The 21904-nt window shown below is 44.8% G+C and overlaps 1 protein-coding gene across 1 annotated transcript in view; it reads left to right on the top strand.

Annotated features, from left to right (window-relative positions):
* npepps (aminopeptidase puromycin sensitive) overlaps positions 1 to 20400 on the top strand; it is a 294931-nt gene extending 274531 nt beyond the window's left edge. The window contains exon 23 of the mRNA XM_072249568.1: positions 19261 to 20400. Coding sequence (XP_072105669.1) covers positions 19261 to 19413 — 153 coding nt within the window. The 3' untranslated portion in view covers positions 19414 to 20400. The remainder of the gene's footprint in view (positions 1 to 19260) is intronic.
* The last annotated feature ends 1504 nt before the right edge of the window (positions 20401 to 21904 follow it).

The following is a 21904-nucleotide window of genomic DNA, read 5'->3' as shown; positions in this document are numbered from 1 at the left end:
TTTCTCCAGCATTTTGTGTGTGTTGCTTTGAGTGGAAATGGTAGAAATGCCAATTAAAAGCTCATCTCTGTGTTTTTAAAAAAAACACTTGAGAGAAGGCAGGATCTGCTGAAAGGTTATTGATCAGCATCTATGGAGGGGAATAAACAGTCGATGTTTCAGATCTTGGCCCAATACCTTGACTGTTTATTGATTTCCATAGATGCTTCCTGACCTGCTGAGTTCCTCCAGCATCTTGTGTGTGTTTTTCTAGAATTAGAGGATCTTAGAGTTTTCCAAGATGTGTAAATGATGTGAGAGTTGGTGGGGGGGGGGGGGGGCGGGCGGGGGGAGAAGAGTCCTTAAAGTTGTCAGTATTTGAGTTGGGGAGGGGAAAGATATTTTCAAGGAATACTTATGTACCTGCTGGTTGTTGCCTCATGTCCATGTGGCTTGTTGATCATTGCAGGAGGTCTCCCATGTGGAAACATTGGGTTTAAAAAAAAAAGGCCACAAAAATTACATATAATGAAAAACGTGGGTTATGAAGTTATTCCCTGGAGCATTGGAGAATGAGGGGAGGTTTGACAGAGGTCCAATACTGTGCAAAAGTCTTAGCCACATGTATATAGATCGGGTGCCTGAGACTTTTGCACAGTACTGCAGTGATTTTATGTATTACACTGTACTGCTGCAGCAAATAAAAAACAAATTTCATGGCACGTGAGTGATGATAAACCTGATTCTGATATGGGTTTCTAGAGAGGGAAGGGGGACCGGGAGAGGGGAATCATGGTTGGGGAAAAGGGGAAGGGAGAGGGGAGAGGGAAGCGCCAGAGAGACATTCTGTAATGATCAATAATCCAATTATTTGGAATCAAATGACCTTGCCTGGTGTCTCAGGGCTGGATGTGTCTACACCTGCACCACCCCACCCCTGGCACTCCTTCTGTACCACCTGTCCCGCACCCTCATCATTCCCACCATCCTTTGCTCCCACTAGATTTACAAGTTCACTCAACACACCGCGTTGACCAATATAGTCCTGTGAAAAAGTCTTAGGCACATATATATAGCTAGGGTGCCCAAGACTTTTGTACAGTACTGCATACAAAATTTTGAGGGGTATAGCTAGAGCAAATGCGAGCAGGCTTTTTCCACTGAGGTTGGGTGAGATTTGAACTAGAGGTCATAGGTTTAGGGTGAAAGGTGAAATATTTTAAGGGGCTCATAAGGAGGAACTACACTCAGAGGCTGGTGTGAGTGTGAAATGAGCTGCTAGCGAAGTGATGGCTACAGGTTTAATTGCAGTATTTAAGAGAAGTTTGGGTAAGCACATGGATGGGAGGAGTATAGAACACTGTGGTCCAGGTGCAGGTCAATGGGACTAGGCAGAATACTGTTTGGCATGGACTAGATGGGCCTGTTTCTGTGCTGTGGTGCTCTATGGCTCTGACAATCTGTGAGGATTGCCTCTGTGGTTAAAAGGACATAGGTGCTGTTTAGGGAGAGCAGATGAACCCTCATATCTAAAGCTTCTAAAGCCTGCATTTGCTGCACCTTCATAATCCCATGTAGATGACAATCCAGATTCTTGTTCTCTTGCCACTTGTGAAAGGGGGCTTGAAACTGTAGTGATTTTGTGTAATCGTCTCAGAAGAGAATTAATGGCCTAAACTAAAGGGGAATTATTGAGTTTGTTAAGTGATTAATGATTCCATCAATAGCTTATTGATTTTTCTCCAGAGTTTCCCCAGAGGCACTTTGCATAAGATATTTCACTACTATAAACTGTTCATGGAGGATCGTCATTGGTGTAAAATCTACTCAGTTCCTTTAGAGCTTTGTTTCCTATGATTTGTAAGCACGCAGTGCTGAGTTCTGTAAGCTTATGTGCGTATGTGAGTGAGCCTGCAAAGTAAACCATCTCAACTTCATTTTGCCTGTTTTTATAATTCAGAGTTAGTACAGATAAGACCATTCCCTGTCAGACGGAACTGACACATTGAGTGTACCAACATGAACATCCTTGCCATTCCCCATCTCATACCTTATAGCTGGGCAACAAAATGTAATCTCCTTCTTCTCTCCCACACCTCACCCTTTCACATAACTTTCGACCGCAGAAACAGAATTATCATCCATTTTAGCTTCTCACTCAGGTTTCACCTTGGCTATTTCATGCCTCATTCATCAGTCTCTTACTTGGCTCTCCTCTTATAGAGTCATAGAGCACAGCACAGATACAGGCCCTTTAGCCCACCTAGTCCACGTTGATCTTATTAATCTGCCTAGCCCCATTGACCTGCACCTGGACCATAGCCCTCCCTACCCCTCCCATCCATACACCTATCCAAACTTCTCTTAAACATTGAAATCAAAATCGCATGCACCACTTGCACTGGCATCTCGTTCCACACTCCCGCCGCCCTCTGAGTGAAGCAGTTTCCCCTCGTGGTCCCCTTAAACGTTCATTCATCATTAGGAATTTCTTTAGTCATTTAGTGGTGAATTGGTGTAATTCTTTACCAAAGGTAGCTGTGGAAGCCAAGATATCGGGTATATTTAAAGTGGTGTTTTATAGGTTCTTGATTAGTAAGGGTGTCAAAGGTTATGGGGAGAAGGCAGGAGAATGGGGTTGAGAGGGATAATAAATCAGCCATGATGGAATGGGGAGGAGACTGGCATAGGGCAGTCGGGAGCCTCTTATCCGATTATGGTTGGCTCTGAAAGAGCTATTTCACTTTGTCCTACACTCAGTCTCTCTCCATGAGTCTGAAAATTAGTTTTCATCAAATACGTGCCCAGTACACCCCCTTTCTTTCGGGAAGGTATTCTACTCAGTAATCAGCAATGCTTTTTCTAATAATTTAGAGTCATAAGACATAGGAGCAGAATTAGGCCATCTGGCCCATTGAGTCTGCTCCACCATTCAATCATGGCTGATCCTTTTTCCCCCCCTCAGCCCCACTACCTGGCCTTCTACCTGTAACCCTTGATGCCGTGTCCAATCAAGAACTTATCAAGCTCTGCCTTAAATACACCCAACGACCTGGCCTCCACAGCTGCCTGTGGTAACAAATTCCACAAATCCACCACCATCTGAAGAAATTTCTCCGCATCTCTGTTTTAAATGGACACCCCTCTATCCTGAGGCTGTGCGCTCTTGTCCTAGACTCCCCCACCATGGGAAACATCCTTTCCACATCTACTCTGTCTAGGCCTTTCAACATTCGAAATGTTTCGATGAGATCTCCCCTCATCCTTCTAAATTCCTGCGAATACAGATCCAGAGCTATCAAACATTCCTCAAATGATAACCCTTTCATTCCCAGAATCATCTTTGTGAAACTCCTGAACCCTCTCCAATGCCAGTACATTTTTTTTAAATGAGGAGCCCAGAACTTTTCACAAAACTCAAGGTGAGACCTCACCAATGCCTTGTAAAGCCATCATATCCCTGCTCTTGTATTCTAGCCCTCTTGAAATGAATATTAACATTGCATTTGTCTTCCTCACCACTGACTCTACCTGCAAGTTAACCTTTAGGGTGTTCTGCACAAGGATTCCCAAGTCACTTTGCATCTCAGATTTTTGGTATACCCCCCATTTAGAAAATAGTCCGCACATTTACTACTTCTACCAAAGTGCATGACCGTGCATTTTCCAACTTAGTATTTCATTTGCCACTTTCTTGCCCATTCTCCTAATCTGTCTAAGTCTTTCTGCAGCTTACCTGTTTCCTCAACACTACCTGCCTCTCCACCAATCTTTGTATTATCTGCAAACTTGGCAACAAAGCCATCTATTCCATCATCTAAATCATTGATGTACAATTAAAAAGAAGCAGTCCCAACACCAACCCCTGCAGAACACCACTAGTCACTGACAGTCAACCAGAAAAGGATCCTTTTATTCCCATTCACTGCCTCCTACCAATCAGCCAATACTTTAACCACGCCAGTAACTTTCCTGTAATACCATGGGCTCTTAACTTGGTAAGCAGCCTCGTGTGGCACCTTGTGAAAGGCCTTCTGAAAGTCCAAATATACAACATCCACTTTATCTATCCTACTTATTTTATAGTTAAAGTCTGTCCCGAGCCTTGGGGCCCATGAGGCCAGTGCTTATGCCGGTTTCTGTGGCGTGAAGTGACTGAGAGTACGAGACTCTCCCCACCCCCCGGATAGGACGCCAGTCTATCATGAGGTTAACCCTCAGCATTTGCCGGTACCCATTTTCAGCTGGGTGGACTGGAACAGTGTGTGGTTAAGTGCCTTGCTCAAAGACACAACACGCTGACTTGGCCACAACTCGAACCCACGACCTTCAGATTGTGAGCCCAACTCCCTAACCACTTGGCCACGTGCCACATCCTACTTATAATCTTATCAAAAAAAAATCCCAACAGGTTAGTCAGGCAAGAATTTCCCTTAAGGAAACCATGCTGACTTTGTCCTATCTTGTCCTGTGTCACTAAGTATTCTATAACCTCATCCTCAACAATTGACTCCAACATTTTCCCAACCACTAAGCTCAGGCTAACTGATCTATAATTTCCTTTCTGCCACCTTCCTCCTTTCTTAAAGTGTGGATTGACGTTTGCTATTTTCCAGTCCTCTGGTAATATGCCAGAGTCCAATGATTTTTGAAAGATCATTACTAATTCCTCCACAATCTCTACCGCTACCTCTTTCAGAACCCTAGGGTGCAGTTAGTCTGGTGACTTGTGTACCCTCAGCTTTTTGAGCACCTTCTCTCTTGTAATAGTAACTGCACTCACTTCTCTTCCCTCACACCTTTCAACATCTGGCACACTGATAGTGTCTTCCACAGTGAAGGCTGATGCAATACACTTAGTGATGCAATACGCTATCCATTCTCATCTCTCTTTTATATTTTACATAATTGAAAAAGCTTTTTCTATCCACTCTGATATTGTTTGCTAGCTTGCTTTCATATTTCATCTTTTCTCTCCTAATGATTCTTATAGTTACTCTCTGTGGGGTTTTAAAGGCTTCCTGATCCTCTGTCTTCCCACTAATTTTTGCTTTGTTGTATGCCCTCTCTTGCTTTTACATTAGCTTTGACTTCTCTTGTCAGCCACGGTTGTACTGTTTTGCCATTTGAGTATTTCTTTGTTTTTGGAATACATCTATCATGCACCACCTTCATTTTTCCCAGAAACTCTCACCATTGCTGCTCTGCTGTCATCCCTGCCAGCATTTTCTTCCAATTTACTTTGCCCAGTTCCTCTCTTGTACCACTGTAATTTCCTTTACTCCACTAAAATACTGCTTTAACAGACTTTACTTTCTCCCTATCAAATTTCAAGTTGAACTCAATCATATTCTGATCACTGCCTCTTAATCAACTGGTTCTTTTACCTTAAGCTCCTTAATCACCTTCTGGTTCATTACATAACACCCAATCCAGTATAGCTAATCCCCTAGTAGGCTCAACGATAAACTTCCCTAAAAAGCCATCTCATAGGCATTCAACAAATTCATTCTCTTGAGATCAATTAGCAACCTGATTTTCCCAATTAACCTGCATGTTGAAATCTCACAGGGCTATCATGACATTGCCCTTTTGACACGCCTTTTCCATTTCCCTTTGTAATCTGTGGTCCACATCCCAGCCACTGTCATCAGGGTCCTTTTACCCTTGAGTTTCTTAACTCAACCCACAAGGATTCAATATCTTCCGATCGTAGAACGCAACAGCATAGAACCAGGCTCCTCGGCCCATCTAGTTTGAGCTGAATATGCCTAGCTGCATTGACCTGCACCCAGACCATAGCCCTCCATACCTTTCCAATCCATGTACTTATCTAAACTTCTCTTGCATGTTAAAATTAAACCTACATTCACCAGTTCCACACTCTCACCACCCTCTACAGAAGTTGCCCCTCAGGTTCCCCTTAAACATTTCACCTTTCACCCTTCACCCATGACCTCCATCTATACCACTTATAATTTTGTATACTTCTATCAAATCAAAAATGTAGTACTTCACTTTTAACTGGCTCAATTGTAAGCTTCTCTTGGATATTGCTTCAGCAGCTAGCAACTGAAGTATTTAAAAAATAAGGTTTGAGAGCACATGAGGTTACACTGATGGTTCAGCATCTTTCTGCTGGAATCTGGGCTGAGTTTCCACTGATTGAAATTCTGACTGCAGTGTTAACAGATGGTCATGAATATTGCAAATAAAATGACAGGATGTGTAGTTTCTTTATTATTGTATTTAAATGGAATATATATTGTATTTAATAGTCATGGGGGATTTTGATATGCAGGTAGATTAAGAAAATCAGTAAACATGAGGAATTCTGCAGGTGCTGGAAATTCAAGCAACACACAACAAAGTTGCTCTGTGCTTTCACATCCCTTCTCCATCAAATCAGAATTGTCCACAGCCCCTATTTAACAGATACGACATCATTTTTCATCGGAGAGCTGTGCACACGCGACGCGCTGCCATCTTCTCCTCCCGCCAATAAAAGAACCTTTGGAGGAAAGTGATCATAATATTATCAGATTCACCCTGAGTTTTGAGAAGGAGAAGCTAAAGTCAGATATATTGCTATTACAGTGGAGTAAAGGGAATTACAGAGGCATGAGAGAGGAGTTGGCCAGAATTGATTGGAAAAGAACACTGACAGGGATAACGGTAGAGCAGGCAAATTTAACATGCAAGAGCAGCAATGGCTGGAATTTCTGGAAGCAATTCTGGAAGTATTCTAAAGGAAAGATGCCACAAACCGTGCTAACAAGAGAAGTCAAAGCCATGATAAAAGCCAAACAGAGGGCATATAATAGAGCCACAATTAGTGGGAAGTTAGAGGATTGGGAAGCTTTCAAATACCAACAGAAGGCAACTAAAAAAAGGTCATTAAGGAGGTAAAGATGGAATACGAAAGTAACCAAGGCAATAATATTAAAGAGGATACCATAAGTTCCTTCAGATACATAAAGTGTAAAAGAGAGGCAAGAGTGGATATTGGACTGCTGGAAAATGAAGCTGGAGAGGTAGAGATGAAGGACAAGGAAATGGCAGACAAACTGAATAAGTATTTTTTTTTTATCAGTCTTCACTGTGGAAGACACTAGCAGGATGGTGGAAGTTCCGGGTGTCAGGAGTCATGAAGTGTGTGAAGTTACCATTACCAGGGAAAAGGTTGGGAAACTGAAAGGCCTGAAGGTAGATGAGTCACCTGGACCAGATGGTGTACACACCAGGGTTCTGAAAGAGGTAGCTGAAGAGATTGTGGAGGCATTAGTAATGATCCTTCAAGAATTACTAGATCCTGGAATGGTTCCGGAAGACTGAAAAATTGCAAATGTTACTCCACTCTTCAAGAAGGGGGAGAGGCAGAAGAAAGGAAAGTGTAGGCCAGTTAGTCTGACCTCAGTGGTTGGGAAGATGCTGGGGTCATGTTAAGGATGTGGTTTCAGAATACTTGGAGGCAAGTGATAAAATAGGCCATAGTCAGCATGGTTTCCTCAAGGGAAAATCTTGCCTGACAAATTTGTTGGCATTTTTTTGAAGAAACAGCAAGTAAGATAAACAAAGGAGAATCGGTTGATGTTGTGTACTTGGATTTTCAGAAGGTCTTTGACAAGCTGCCACACATGAGGCTGTTTAACAAGCAACGAGCCCATGGTATTACAGGAAAGATGCTAGCATGGATAAAGCAGTGGCTGATTGGCAGGAGGCAAAGGATGGGAATAAAGGGAGCCTTTCCTGGTTGGCTGCCAACGACAAGTGGTGTTCCACAGGGGTCTGTGCTGGGACCGATTCTTCTTCCATTATATGTTAATGATTTGGATGATGGAACTGATGGCTTTTTTGCAAAGTTTGCAGGTGGTAAAAAGATAGTTGAAGGGGCAGGTAGTTTTAAGTTGAGAGGCTTACAGAAGGACTTAGATTAAGAGAACGGGCAAAGTGGGAAATGGAATACAGTATTGGGAAATGTATAGTCCATGCACTTTGGTATAAGAAATGAAAGTGTAGACTATGTTCTTAATGGAGAGAAAATACAAAAAAAACTGATGTGCAAAGGGACTTGGGAGTGCTTATGCAGCAAGATTTCCTAAAGGTTAATTTGCAGGTTGAGTCTGGGGTGAGATAGGCAAATGCAATGTTAGCATTCATTTCAAGAGGACTGGAATATAAAAGCAAGGATGTAATGTTGAGATTTTATAAAGCACTGGTGAGGCCTCACTTGGAGTATTGTGAGCAGGTTTGGGCCCCATAATCTTTGAAAAGATGTGCTGAAATTAGAGAGGGTTCAAAGGAAGTTCACAAAATGATTCCAGGTTTGAATGGCTTGTCATATGAAAAGGGTTTAATGGCTCTGGGCCTGTATTCATGAGAATTCAGAAGAATGGGGGGTGACCTCATTGAAACCTATCGAATGATAGAAAACTTTGATAGAGTGAATGTGGAGACGATATTTCCTACGGTGGGAGAGTCTAGGACCAGAGGAGACAACCTTACAATAGAGGGGCGTCCTTTTAGACTGGAGATGAGGAGGAATTTTTTTAGCCAGAGAGTGGTGAATCTGTGGAATACTTGGCCATAGGTAGCTGTGGAGGCCAGGTCTTTATGTATATTTAAGACAGAGGTTAATAGATTCTTGATTGGTCAGGGCATGAAGGGATACGGAGAGAAAGCAGGAGATTGGGGCTGAGAGGGAAATTGGATCAGCCATGATGAAAGGGTGGAGCAGACTCAGTGGGCCAAATGGCCTAATTCTGCTCCTAATCTCTTGTGGTCTTGTATATTATTTACATTAATGAATTGTAAAGTTCAGTTCCACTAAATTTAACTTAATAAAATAATTTTTGAAGATAACGAATAGGACCTGAGCCTCATCACATTCAAGCAAAAATTTGGCTCCACTCACAAAATGCTGGAGGAACTCAGCAGGTCAGGCAGCATTTTTGGAGAGGAATAAAGAGTTGACGTTTTGGGTTGAGAGCCTTCATTGGGGCAGGAAAAGAGGAGGTGAGGGGGGAACCCAGAATAAGAAGATGGGAGGAAGGGAAGGAGTGCAAGCTGGCAGGTGGGTGGGTGGGAGAGGGGAGAATGAAGTAAGAAGCTGGGAGGAGATGGGTGGAAAAGATAAAGGGATGAAGAAAAAGGAAACTGAAAGGAGAGTGGGTCCACACATTACTGTGTGCTGCCAGAGGCGTGGTGATGTTGAGTCATCTTCGTGAGCCACTCCAAACTATGTGGCAGGATTTGAAGTCAGAGTATGAAGAGAAATCAAAAATGGCTGTGAAATAACGCCAACCATGAGAACGCAAAGCTCAAAGCCACAGAACAGCAAGTCGCACTCTTGTTTCATTACTTGCCAGTGAGGGTGGGTTGGAGTCAGGGAGTAGGGTGTACTTTTTATATGGGTCACTTTATCCTGCATAATGCCAGGATGCTTGAATGTTATTGGAGCTGCACTTATGAGGGCTTAGAACATAGAACTGTACAGCACAGTACAGGCCCTTCAGCCCGCAATGCACCTATTCCAAGATCAATCTAACCCTTTCCTCCCACATAGCCCTCCATTTCTCTTTCATCCATGTGCCTATCTGAGACTCTCTTAAATGTCCCTAATCTATCTGACTTTCCACCAATCACCTTAAAATTATGCCTCCTTGTATTAGCCATTTCCACCCTGGGAAGCAAGTCTCTGGCTGTCCACTTGATCTGTACCTCTTGTCAAGTGTAAGAAAACAAACTGATTTGATTTGTATTGTATGTCTGTAATACATTGAAAGTTGTTTGTTATCTGAACGGTGATGGTTGTCCATTTGATCTTTGCATCTTTTCATCTTGTACACCCTTATCAAGTCACCTGTCATCCTCTTTCGCTCCAAAGAGCCTCAGTCTACTCTCCTAAAACATGTTCTCTAATCTGCACAGCATCCCGGTAAATCTCCACATCCTTCCTCTAACGAGGCGACCAGAACTGAATGCAATGCTTCATGTGAGGTCTAGGCAAAGTTTTATAAAGCAGCAACATTACCTTATGACTAATGAAGGCCAACACACCATATGCCTCAACCACCCTATCAACATATTCAGCAACTTTGAGGGATCTATGGACATGGACACAAAAATCTCTCTGTTCCTCCACACTGCTAAAAATCCTGCTATTAACCCTGTATTCTGTCTTCAAGTTCAATCTCCCAAAATATATCATTTCACACTTTCCTGGAGTGAACTCTATCTGTAACTTCTTAGCCCAGCCCTGAATCCTATCACTGTCCCACTGTAACCTACGACAACATACTTTACTGTCCACAACACCACTAACCTTTGTGTCCAGCCATCACACTTCTGGCTTTCAACATAAAGTTAGTGGGAATATTTTGGGGAATTAGAGTCACCGCAGAATATCCAGTCCCTGTCCTCTCTATGAATGTGCCGTTTAACATCCTGGTCAGTATTGAAGATTCAGCAACACCGCAGTGTTGCCTATTTGGAGCAGTTTGAGTTTGTGGTTATGATGCATCAGGCTGTTGCTTTGATTAACTTGTTGGACTGACTTTCCTGGATCACTGTTGGATGTGCCTTTTGTCATTTCTGAATCTGGTGCCTGGGTTGATGCTGGCTGCTTTGTTTATTCCCACACTTCATCAGAATGGCTTCTGTGTAGCTGATGGAAGATTGGTTCCTTAAGGATGTCACGGGTGGGGGGTGGGTAGTAGTGGGGATAAGTTCCCACTACCTATTAAATGCTCCCAATGACGTGTGTCTCAAATAGCCTCTGACAACCAAGTCAAGCTCCTGGCCTTCACGTGTGGTTTAGCTACTAAGCTCAGCAGAACTGTTTCTACTGACAAGAGAAGGGGCTATTGACACCTTAAGACCAGTTGCTTTGAGCAGATGGGGCACGTCAGCCGTGGTTGGCAGCTCACCTAGGAGAAGGAATACTCTGATCAGAAACCTCTGCTGCCTTGCGGCTATACCCACTCATGGGGAAGGTTTTGGTAGTAAACCCCCGAGGGGAAAAATCCAGAGCTGGAGTCCCTAAGACAGTCCTACATTGAGCTCAACACTGACCGGCAACTCCTGCAATACCGCTGGTACCAAACTGTATCGGTCTCTGCCGTTCCTTTGGGTTCATCAGCTGTGTGGAGAGGAGAAGCCTGGTGCATGGGCAACAGTTTGCTCTCCATATAGTACTGCCCTGGCTTGTGTATACAGCTGGGGTACAACATACATGGTCAACTACAACCAGCGGAGGACCTCAAACAGATGGAAATTTGAGAGAAACGGGGAATTTGTCAACTTCCGCTCTGATGTCTCTCACCTTAGTTTAGAAAGTGATGGTGTGAAGTGAACACATTGCAACAACATTTGTAAAGTTGTAAAGAAGTAATCTGAGGCTCTGGAAGAAAAAACTTGTAACTGATCTGCCACTGAGCAAGTTTACAGAACTTTGAACTGAAAAAATGGCAAACCTTGCTCCAGGAGGTTAAGGTGTAATCGAGATAGTCATTTCACTGAGGAGCTATTGCGCTATGAGAAGTGCCTCTGCCAGAGCTGCTACGGTTAGTGCAATGCTATTACAGCTCAGTGTCGGAGTTCAATCCTGGCATCCTCTGTAGGAAGTGGTGTCTTCCCTGCGGAATAAGTGGGTTTTCTCCGGATGCTCTCATTTCCTCCCGCAGTTCAACAATTTACCAGTTAGTAGGTTAACTGGTCATTGTAAATTGTCCTGTGATTAGGCCTAGGGTTAATCAGTGGGCAGCTGGGTGGCACGGCTCGAAGGGCCGGGAAGACCTGTTGAACACTGTATCTGTAAATAAAATAAATAAAAACTCGGTTGTTAAATCATATCAGGATCTGATGAAGGGTGAGCAATATCCACATCCACTCTCACCCAACACAGTCTGCTGGAGGAACCAAGCAGGTCGAGCAGTACCTGAAAAAATGGGAATAAGCAGGACCTTTTCAGAATGGCAGGCAGTGACTAGTGGGGTTCCGCAAGGCTCAGTGCTGGGACCCCAGTTGTTTACAATATATATTAATGATTTAGACGAGGGAATTAAATGCAGCATCTCCAAGTTTGCGGATGACACGAAGCTGGGCGGCAGTGTTAGCTGTGAGGAGGATGCTAAGAGGATGCAGAGTGACTTGGATAGGTTAGGTGAGTGGGCAAATTCATGGCAGATGCAATTTAATGTGGATAAATGTGAGGTTATCCACTTTGGTGGCAGGAACAGGAAAACAGATTATTATCTGAATGGTGGCCGATTAGGAAAAGGGGAGGTGCAACGAGACCTGGATGTCATTGTACACCAGTCATTAAAAGTGGGTATGCAGGTACAGCAGGCGGTGAAAAAGGCAAATGGTATGCTGGCAGTCAACGCAAGAGAATTTGAGTACAGGAGCAGGGAGGTACTACTGCAGTTGTACAAGGCCTTGGTGAGACCACACCTGGGGTATTGTGTGCAGTTTTGGTCCCCTAATCTGAGGAAAGACATCCTTGCCATAGAGGGAGTACAAAGAAGGTTCACCAGATTGATTCCTGGGATGGCAGGACTTTCATATGATGAAAGACTGGATCGACTAGGCTGAGACTGGCTGGAATTTAGAAGATTAGGGGGGATCTTATTGAAACGTATACAATTCTAAAGGGATTGGACAGGCTAGATGCAGGAAGATTGTTCCTGATGTTGGGGAAGTCCAGAATGAGGGGTCACAGTTTAAGGATAAAGGGGAAGCCTTTTAGGACCGAGATGAGGAAAAACTTCTTCACACAGAGAGTGATGAATCTGTGGAATTCTCTGCCACAGGAAACAGTTGAGGCCAGTTCATTGGCTATATTTAAGAGGGAGTTAGATATGGCCCTTGTGGCTAAAGGGATCGGGGGGTATGGAGAGAAGGCAGGTACAGGGTTCTGAGTTGGATGATCAGCAATGATCATTCTGAATGGCGGTGCAGGCTCGAAGTGCCAAATGGCCTACTCCTGCACCTATTTTCTATGTTTACCTGTGGGAAGAATGGAATTATTGGTGTTTTGGGTTGGACCTGAAACATCAACAATTCCTTTCCCTCCACAGATGCTGATCGACACACTGAGTTCCTCCAACAGATAGTTTGTTGCTCCAGATTCCAGCATCTCCAGTCCCAGCCCACAATGTTGTGCCGAACCAACTAAAATCTGAATCAAAAATAAGGCCAAAACCTAATCCACCCCCCTACCTACACAATGTCTATATCCTTCCATCTTCCTCACATTCATATGCCTATCTAAACATCTCTAATATATTTTCCTCTACCACCATACCAGACAGCACATTCCAGGCATCCACCATTCTCTGAGTAAAAAAACTTACCCCTCACATCCCCCTTGAACCCACCCCCCTCACCTTCAATGCATACCCTCTGGTATTAGACATTTCTACCCTGGGAAATGGATACTCTCTGTTCACTCTGTCTGTGCCTCTCATAATCTTATAACCCTCTTATCAGGTCTCCCCTCGGCCTCCGTCGCTCCAGAGCAAACAACCCCAAGTTCAACCAGCCCCTCATGTTAGCACATGCCCTCTAAAGCAGGCAGCATCCTGGTAAATCTCTTCTGCACCTTCTTCAAAGCCTCAACATCCTTCCTACAGTGGGGCAACCAGAAATGTATGCAATATTCCAGATGTGGCCTAACTAGAGCTGTATAAAGTTGCAACATAACCTCCTGACTTTTCAACTCAATGCCTCGACTAATAAAAGCAAACATTCCATAAGCCGCCTTAACCACCCTGTCGACCTGTCACTCTCATGAAGCTATAAACTTGGACCCCAGAATCTCTCTGCTCAGCAACACTGTTAAGGACCTTTCCCTGAACAGTGTGCTGTCTCCTTGCATTTGCCCAACTGAGGTGCAACACCTCACGTTTATCTGGGTTAAACTCCATCTGCCATTTCTCTTCCCATATCTAAACCAGTTTCTATCTTTAACTGATTTATATCGTGCTGTATTCTTTGCCAGTCTTCTACACTATCCACAACTCTGCCAGTCATGGTATCATCTGTAAACTTACTAACCTACCCATTTATATTTTCATCTAGGTCATTTATATACATCACAAACAGCAGAGATCCCAGCACAGATCCCTGCAGAACTCCACAAATTACAGACCTCCAGTATATAACCATATAACAATTACAGCACGGAAACAGGCCGTCTCGGCCCTTCTAGTCCGTGCCGAACGCTACTCTCACCTAGTCCCACTGACCTGCACTCAGCCCATAACCCTCCATTCCTTTCCTGTCCATATAGCTATCCAATTTAACTTTAAGCGACAACATCGAACCTGCCTCGACCACTTCTGCTGGAAGCTTGTTCCACACAGCTACCACTCTCTGAGTAAAGAAGTTCCCCCTCATGTTACCCCTAAACTTTTGTCCTTTAACTCTCAACCCATGTCCTCTTGTTTGAATCTCCCCCACTCTCAGTGTGAAGAAGTCCCTTCAACCACTATCCCCTGTCTTCTACGCACAAGCCAGTTCTGAGTCCAAACAGCCAATTCGCTGTAGATCCCGTGCACATTAATCTTCTGGATTAGCCTCCCATGAGGGACTTTGTCACACACCTTCCTAAAATCCATGTAGACAACATCCACTGCTCTACCTTCATCAATCTCTCTCGTCAGCTTGTCAAAAAACTCAATCAAGTTGATGAGACATGACTTGCCCTGCACAAAGCCATGCTGTCTCTCCCTAGTTAGGCCATGGGTTCCCAAATGCTCACATATCCTATCTAAGAATCTTCTCCGGCAATTTCCCTACAACTGACGTGAGACTCGCCAGTCTGTAGTTTCCAGGATTTTTCCTTGTTCCCATTTAAGTAGGTCCAATATTAGCCACTCACCAGTCCTCCGGACCCCCGCTTGTGCTTAGACATGAGGATACTGTTCAAGACCCCAGCAATCTCATCTCCTGCCTCCCTCAATAACCTGGGGTAAATCCCATCAGACCCTAGGGATTTCTCCACCTTAATACTCATTAGGAGACCCAACACTTCCTCCTCCATATCCTTTTCCGTGGTAAATATTGAAGCAAAGTAATCATTAAGTACCTCACTCTCTCATTCTCTGCATCCAAGTGAATCCTTGAGTGGTGCCACCCTCTCCCTGGTTATCCCCTTGCTCTTGATGTATGTATAGACTGCCTTGGGGTTCACCTCAATTCTACTTGCCAAGGACTTCTCATGGCCCCTCTTGGCTTTCCTCATTCCCTTCTTCAGTTCTTTTCTGGCTTCTTTACACTCCTCATGTGCTTCGTTTGATCCTAACTTCTGAAGATTTACACACTTTTCCTTTTTCTTCTTGACTAAATTCATTACCTCTCTGGACACCCAAGGTTTCCTAATCTTTCCATCCCCACCCTTCCTTCTAACAGGAACATACCTTTCCTATACTCTGTGCAATTCATCTTTAAACACCCTCTACATATCTAATGTAGACTTGCCTGACAAAAAAGTGTTCCCAATGAACTCTTAGTTCCTGCCTAATGCCCTCATAATTTCCCCTAGTCCGATTTAAGACTCTCCTGCAAGGACCATGCCTACCCTTATTTATAGCTACCCTGAAAGTTAAGGAGTTGTGGTCGCTGTTCTCTAACTGCTCACCCGGTGAACTGGCCAGGCTCATTACCCAACACCAGGTCCAGTACAGCCCCGCCTCTCGATGGACAATCCAAATATTGACTTAAGAAACCCTCCTGGATACACTTAACAATTCCTGCCCCATCTCAACCCCTTGCACTAAGAAGGTCCCAGTTTATATCAGGGAAGCTAAAATCCCCCATGACAATAACCCTATTATTTTCACACATTTCATTAATCTTATTGCATATCTATTCAATGTCCCAGTGGTCATTGAGCAATCTGTAGTAGAATCCCATCAGTGTGATTGTACCCTTCCTATCCGAGAGTTCCGCCCAAATGGACTCAGTGTCTGACCCCTCCATTCGGTCCTCCCTGAGTGTAGCTGTGATATGGTCCCTGATTAGTACAACTCCTCTTCTTCTCCCCCCCCCCCCCCGCCCCCAGACGTTTTACCTCCTCCTCTATCTTTTCTAAAACTTCAAAAACCTGGTACATTAATCACCCATTCCTACCCCTCTCTCAACCAAGTCTCTGTAATGGCCATAGCATTGTAGTCCCACGCTTTTGTGTGTCTGTTCTTGCCCACTGCTGTGAAAGCATACACAAACTACCTTGTTTCCGTAAGATGCCTTGTATTTGATGTTCAAATTTCAAAAGTTCAAAGTAAATTTATTATCAAAGTACATATATGTCACCATATACAACCCTGAGATTTATTTTCTTGTGGGCATACTCAATAAATCTATAGAATAATAACCATAACAGAATCAATGAAAGACTGCTCAACTATGGTGTTCAACCAGAGTGCAGAAGACAACAAAATGTGAAAATAGAAAAAAAAATAATTTTTTAAAAAGCAATAAATATCAAGAACGTAAGGTGAAGAGTCCATAGATTGTGGGAACATTTGAATGATGGGGGAGGTGAAGTTATCCGTTCTGGTTCAGGAACCTGATGGTTGAGGGGTAATAACTGTTCCTGAACCTGGTGGTGTGAGTCCTGAGGCTCCTGTACCTCCTTCCTGATGGTTGAGGGGTAATAACTGTTCCTGAACCTGGTGGTGTGGGACCTGAGGCTCCTGTACCTCCTTCCTGATGGTTGAGGGGTAATAACTGTTCCTGAACCTGGCGGTGTGGGTCCTGAGGCTCCTGTACCTCCTTCCTGATGGTTGAGGGGTAATAATTGTTCCTGAACCTGGCGGTGTGGGTCCTGAGGCTCCTGTACCTCCTTCCTGATGGTTGAGGGGTAATAACTGTTCCTGAACCTGGTGGTGTGAGTCCTGAGGCTCCTGTACCTCCTTCCTGATGTTTGAGGGGTAATAACTGTTCCTGAACCTGGTGGTTTGGCCCTGAGGCTCCTGTACCTCCTTCCTGATGGTTGAGGGGTACTAACTATTCCTGAACCTGGGGGCGTGAGTCCTGATGCTCCTGTACCTCTTTTCTGACAGTTCGGGGTGGTAACAGTTTCTGAACCTGGTGGTGTGGGTGCTGAGGCTCCTGTACCTCCTTCCTGATGGTTGAGGGGTAATAATTGTTCCTGAACCTGGCGGTGTGGGACCTGGGGCTCCTGTACCTCCTTCCTGATGGTTGAGGGGTAATAACTGTTCCTGAACCTGGTGGTGTGGGTCCTGAGGCCCCTGTACCTCCTTCCTGATGGTTGAGGGGTAATAACTGTTCCTGAACCTGGTGGTGTGGGACCTGAGGCTCCTGTACCTCCTTCCTGACGGTTGAGGGGTAATAACTGTTCCTGAACCTGGCGGTGTGGGTCCTGAGGCTCCTGTACCTCCTTCCTGATGGCTGAGGGGTAATAACTGTTCCTGAACCTGGTGGTGTGGGTCCTGAGGCCCCTGTACCTCCTTCCTGATGGTTGAGGGGTAATAACTGTTCCTGAACCTGGTGGTGTGGGACCTGAGGCTCCTGTATCTCCTTCCTGATAGTTGAGGGGTAATAACTGTTCCTGAACCTGGTGGTGAGAGTCCTGAGGCTCCTGTATCTCCTTCCTGATGGTTGAGGGGTAATAACTGTTCCTGAATCTGGTGATGTGGGTCCTGAGGCTCCTGTACCTCCTTCCTGATGGTTGAGGGGTAATAACTGTTCCTGAACCTGGTGGTGTGGGTCCTGAGGCTCCTGTATCTCCTTCCTGATGGTTGAGGGGTAATAATTGTTCCTGAACCTGGCGGTGTGGGACCTGAGGCTCCTGTACCTCCTTCCTGATGGTTGAGGGGTAATAACTGTCCCTGAACCTGGTGCTGTGGGACCTGGGGATCCTGTACCTCCTTCCTGATGGTTGAGGGGTAATAACTGTTCCTGAACCTGGTGGTGTGGGTCCTGAGGCTCCTGTATCTCCTTCCTGATGGTTGAGGGGTAATAATTGTTCCTGAACCTGGCGGTGTGGGACCTGAGGCTCCTGTACCTCCTTCCTGATGGTTGAGGGGTAATAACTGTCCCTGAACCTGGTGCTGTGGGACCTGGGGATCCTGTACCTCCTTCCTGATGGTTGAGGGGTAATAACTGTTCCTGAACCTGGCGGTGTGGGTCCTGAGGCTCCTGTACCTCCTTCCTGATGGTTGAGGGGTAATAACTGTTCCTGAACCTGGTGGTGTGAGTCCTGAGGCTCCTGTACCTCCTTCCTGATGTTTGAGGGGTAATAACTGTTCCTGAACCTGGTGGTTTGGCCCTGAGGCTCCTGTACCTCCTTCCTGATGGTTGAGGGGTACTAACTATTCCTGAACCTGGGGGCGTGAGTCCTGATGCTCCTGTACCTCTTTTCTGACAGTTCGGGGTGGTAACAGTTTCTGAACCTGGTGGTGTGGGTGCTGAGGCTCCTGTACCTCCTTCCTGATGGTTGAGGGGTAATAATTGTTCCTGAACCTGGCGGTGTGGGACCTGGGGCTCCTGTACCTCCTTCCTGATGGTTGAGGGGTAATAACTGTTCCTGAACCTGGTGGTGTGGGTCCTGAGGCCCCTGTACCTCCTTCCTGATGGTTGAGGGGTAATAACTGTTCCTGAACCTGGTGGTGTGGGACCTGAGGCTCCTGTACCTCCTTCCTGACGGTTGAGGGGTAATAACTGTTCCTGAACCTGGCGGTGTGGGTCCTGAGGCTCCTGTACCTCCTTCCTGATGGCTGAGGGGTAATAACTGTTCCTGAACCTGGTGGTGTGGGTCCTGAGGCCCCTGTACCTCCTTCCTGATGGTTGAGGGGTAATAACTGTTCCTGAACCTGGTGGTGTGGGACCTGAGGCTCCTGTATCTCCTTCCTGATAGTTGAGGGGTAATAACTGTTCCTGAACCTGGTGGTGAGAGTCCTGAGGCTCCTGTATCTCCTTCCTGATGGTTGAGGGGTAATAACTGTTCCTGAATCTGGTGATGTGGGTCCTGAGGCTCCTGTACCTCCTTCCTGATGGTTGAGGGGTAATAACTGTTCCTGAACCTGGTGGTGTGGGTCCTGAGGCTCCTGTATCTCCTTTCTGATGGTTGAGGGGTAATAACTGTTCCTGAACCTGGTGGGGTGGGTGCTGAGTTCCTGTACCTTCACCCTGTGATGTGATATTCAGGTTTGTCAATGAGTCGTGCCACTTTCAGCAGGTCTTTACCTTGCCTCAATAATGGTGCTTCTGCTTCAGCTGCCCAATGGTTTGTCTACCTCTCTTCACTTTCAGAGCTTCTTCGAGACGCACCCCGCTCCAGCAGCAGAGCGGACCATCCAGCAGTCCTGTGAGAACATCCTGCTGAACGGAGCCTGGCTGAAGCGTGACGCCGAAGCCATCCAGCAGTTTCTCCTGCAGCGCAAAGCGGCACACCTGACGGTCTGAGTGGAGGAACCGCCGCCCCCACCTGAGCCGCCGTCATCCCACTGCCTTGCCACAGGGAGGGGAGTTTGAAAGTATATTTCATGGCTGTCACAGTGGCTGGAAATGAATGTAGTTTATACCTCATTTTTAAGAGAGAAAATAAACCTATTGGCACTTGAAATGTGTTATCATGTGTGCGGACAGTGGCATAGTATTATAATGTTGGATTGGTGACAACTTTGAACACTGAAGCAAGACTGCTGGTTATATTGTGGTAATGTGATTACTTCCATCCTCTCTGGCCAAGGCAAGCTAATTCTTATTTAATTATTTCTAGGCCTCAGTTTAATCATTGATGTCCTTCATTAAAGAGGAATAACAGCCACGTCGAATTAAAAAAATAGGATATATAAATAAAAACCATTGTATTAGATGAGCTTTCATTTTAAAATAATGTGGGTTAGGGAGCATTATGAGAATAGAATGCATGAATCTGTGGTGTGTTTTCCCAGGCCGTTCTGACTGTTAATTTGCCATTTAGCACAGAGATTGTTTTAAAAGAAATTATATAACTTTAATACTTGAACAAGTTGATGTGAGTTAAAGCCCCTTTTGCCTGGGAACACTGCTTAAGAGTAGCAACAATACGGGGTCCTGATTCCTCTGCTTACATATAACCGTTCTGAAAGCCTTAAAACTGGTACAAACTGGCGTGTAATTTGGGAGGGGAGGGGCGGGAGGGATGCAGGCAAACAACTTTGTCAATGGTAGAATTAACTTGCAAGTGAGAGAGCCGTGTTGTACTAATCCTGCAAAATACATTAAAGCATTCGGAGGGATGGGTGGTACCTGATTTTAACAAAAAAAAAATCTGATGTTTAACGTGGCTTTGGTTTGCTTGGAGAAGGTCATCAAACTAATTGTCAAACTGCTTCCCTGAAATATTCGTTGTGCTTTTTGTTTTAAGATACAGTTGGTGTTAATAAAAAACAAAATTGTCAAAGTGAATAGTGTCTTTATTTTTTTTTTAAGTTCAAGTTTATTGTCATGTATACTGGCAAACGAAACAACGTACCTTCGGACCATGTGCACAACACAGTGCACAACTCCCCCACAACACAAAGTAATATTAACCACAAACAGAGTAACAAATAAAGTATATTCCAGTAGATTAACATTTAGTATAAGGTGCATTTACAACATAAATTACAAAGTAAACAGTATGAAGCTACGGGCTACGTGATGAGATCTGGGTTGTGATAGGAAGGTCAGTAATTTCGCATCCTGGGGGAAGATGCTGTTTCCCAGCCTAATGTTTCTTGTCCTGATGCTACAGTACCTCCTGCCTGATGGTAGGGGGTCAAAGAGATTGGACAGATGGAAGAGATGCTTGATCATTCTAAGGGCCCTGCATACGCAGCACACTTGATAAATATCCCAGATGGATAGATGGATGCCATGGTAGTGTAGTAGCGAGAGCAACACTGTTACAGCTCGGGACGTCAGAAATCAGAGTTCAGCTCCGGCGTCATCTGTAAGGAGTCTCTGTACGTCCTCCCCATGGAGTACTTGGGTTTTCTTCAGGTGTTCCAATTTCCTCCCACAGTCCAAACATGTACTGGGTAGGTGAATTGGTCATTGCAAATTGTCCTGTGATTAGGCTAGGGTTAAATTGGGGGTTGCTGAGCAGTGCACTTTGAAGGGTCTTTACTACGTTGTATCATAATAAATAATGAGACCCCGATGATCCTCTCAGCAGTCTTCTCAGTCTGTTGCAGGGACTTGTGGTCAGATACCTTGCAATTCCCTTACCAGACAGTGATGCTACCTGTATGTGATGTGTGTGCTTTTTCTTCTGAATGATGGATTATCAGCTTTATGGTTGCTTGAGTGCTGTCCACAGTTTCATCAGTGATGTGCTGACCATTGCAGGTTCATGTGCCACCTGGAGACCAGGGCAATAATGTCCAGGATGCTCTCTCCTCTGGTCTTGAAGGAGTGTTGGGCAAACCAGCTTTTGGATCAATACAAATGTAAAAATGTTATTCAGAAGACATGCAGGTTGATAGGTTAATGGGTCACTGTAAATTGCCCCTTGTGTCTAGGACCAGAAGGGCCTGTATTTGCTGAAGTTTAGAAGAATGAGGAGGGATTTGATTGAAACCTATCAAATATCGAAAGGCCTAGATAGAGTGAATATAAAGAGGATGTTCCCTATAGTGGGGCAGTCTCGGACCAGAGAGCACAACCTCAGAATAGAAGGATGTCCCTTTAGAACAGATGAGGAGAAATTTCTTCAGCCAGAGGGTAATGAATCTCTGGAATTCATTGCCACATGCAGCTGTGTAGACGAAGTCATTGAATATATTTAAAGCAGAGGTTGATTAGTGAGGGTGTCAAAGGTTACAGGAAGAAGGCAGAAGAATGGGGTAGAGAAGGATAATAGATCAGTCATGATCCAATGGCAGAGCAGACTTGTCTAATCCAGTACGAATGTCTTATGGTGTGTAGG

The sequence above is a fragment of the Mobula birostris genome, chromosome X (genome assembly GCF_030028105.1).
Source record: "Mobula birostris isolate sMobBir1 chromosome X, sMobBir1.hap1, whole genome shotgun sequence".
In the NCBI taxonomy this organism is placed as follows: domain Eukaryota; kingdom Metazoa; phylum Chordata; class Chondrichthyes; order Myliobatiformes; family Myliobatidae; genus Mobula; species Mobula birostris.
This window is presented reverse-complemented; position numbering and strand designations above follow the sequence as displayed.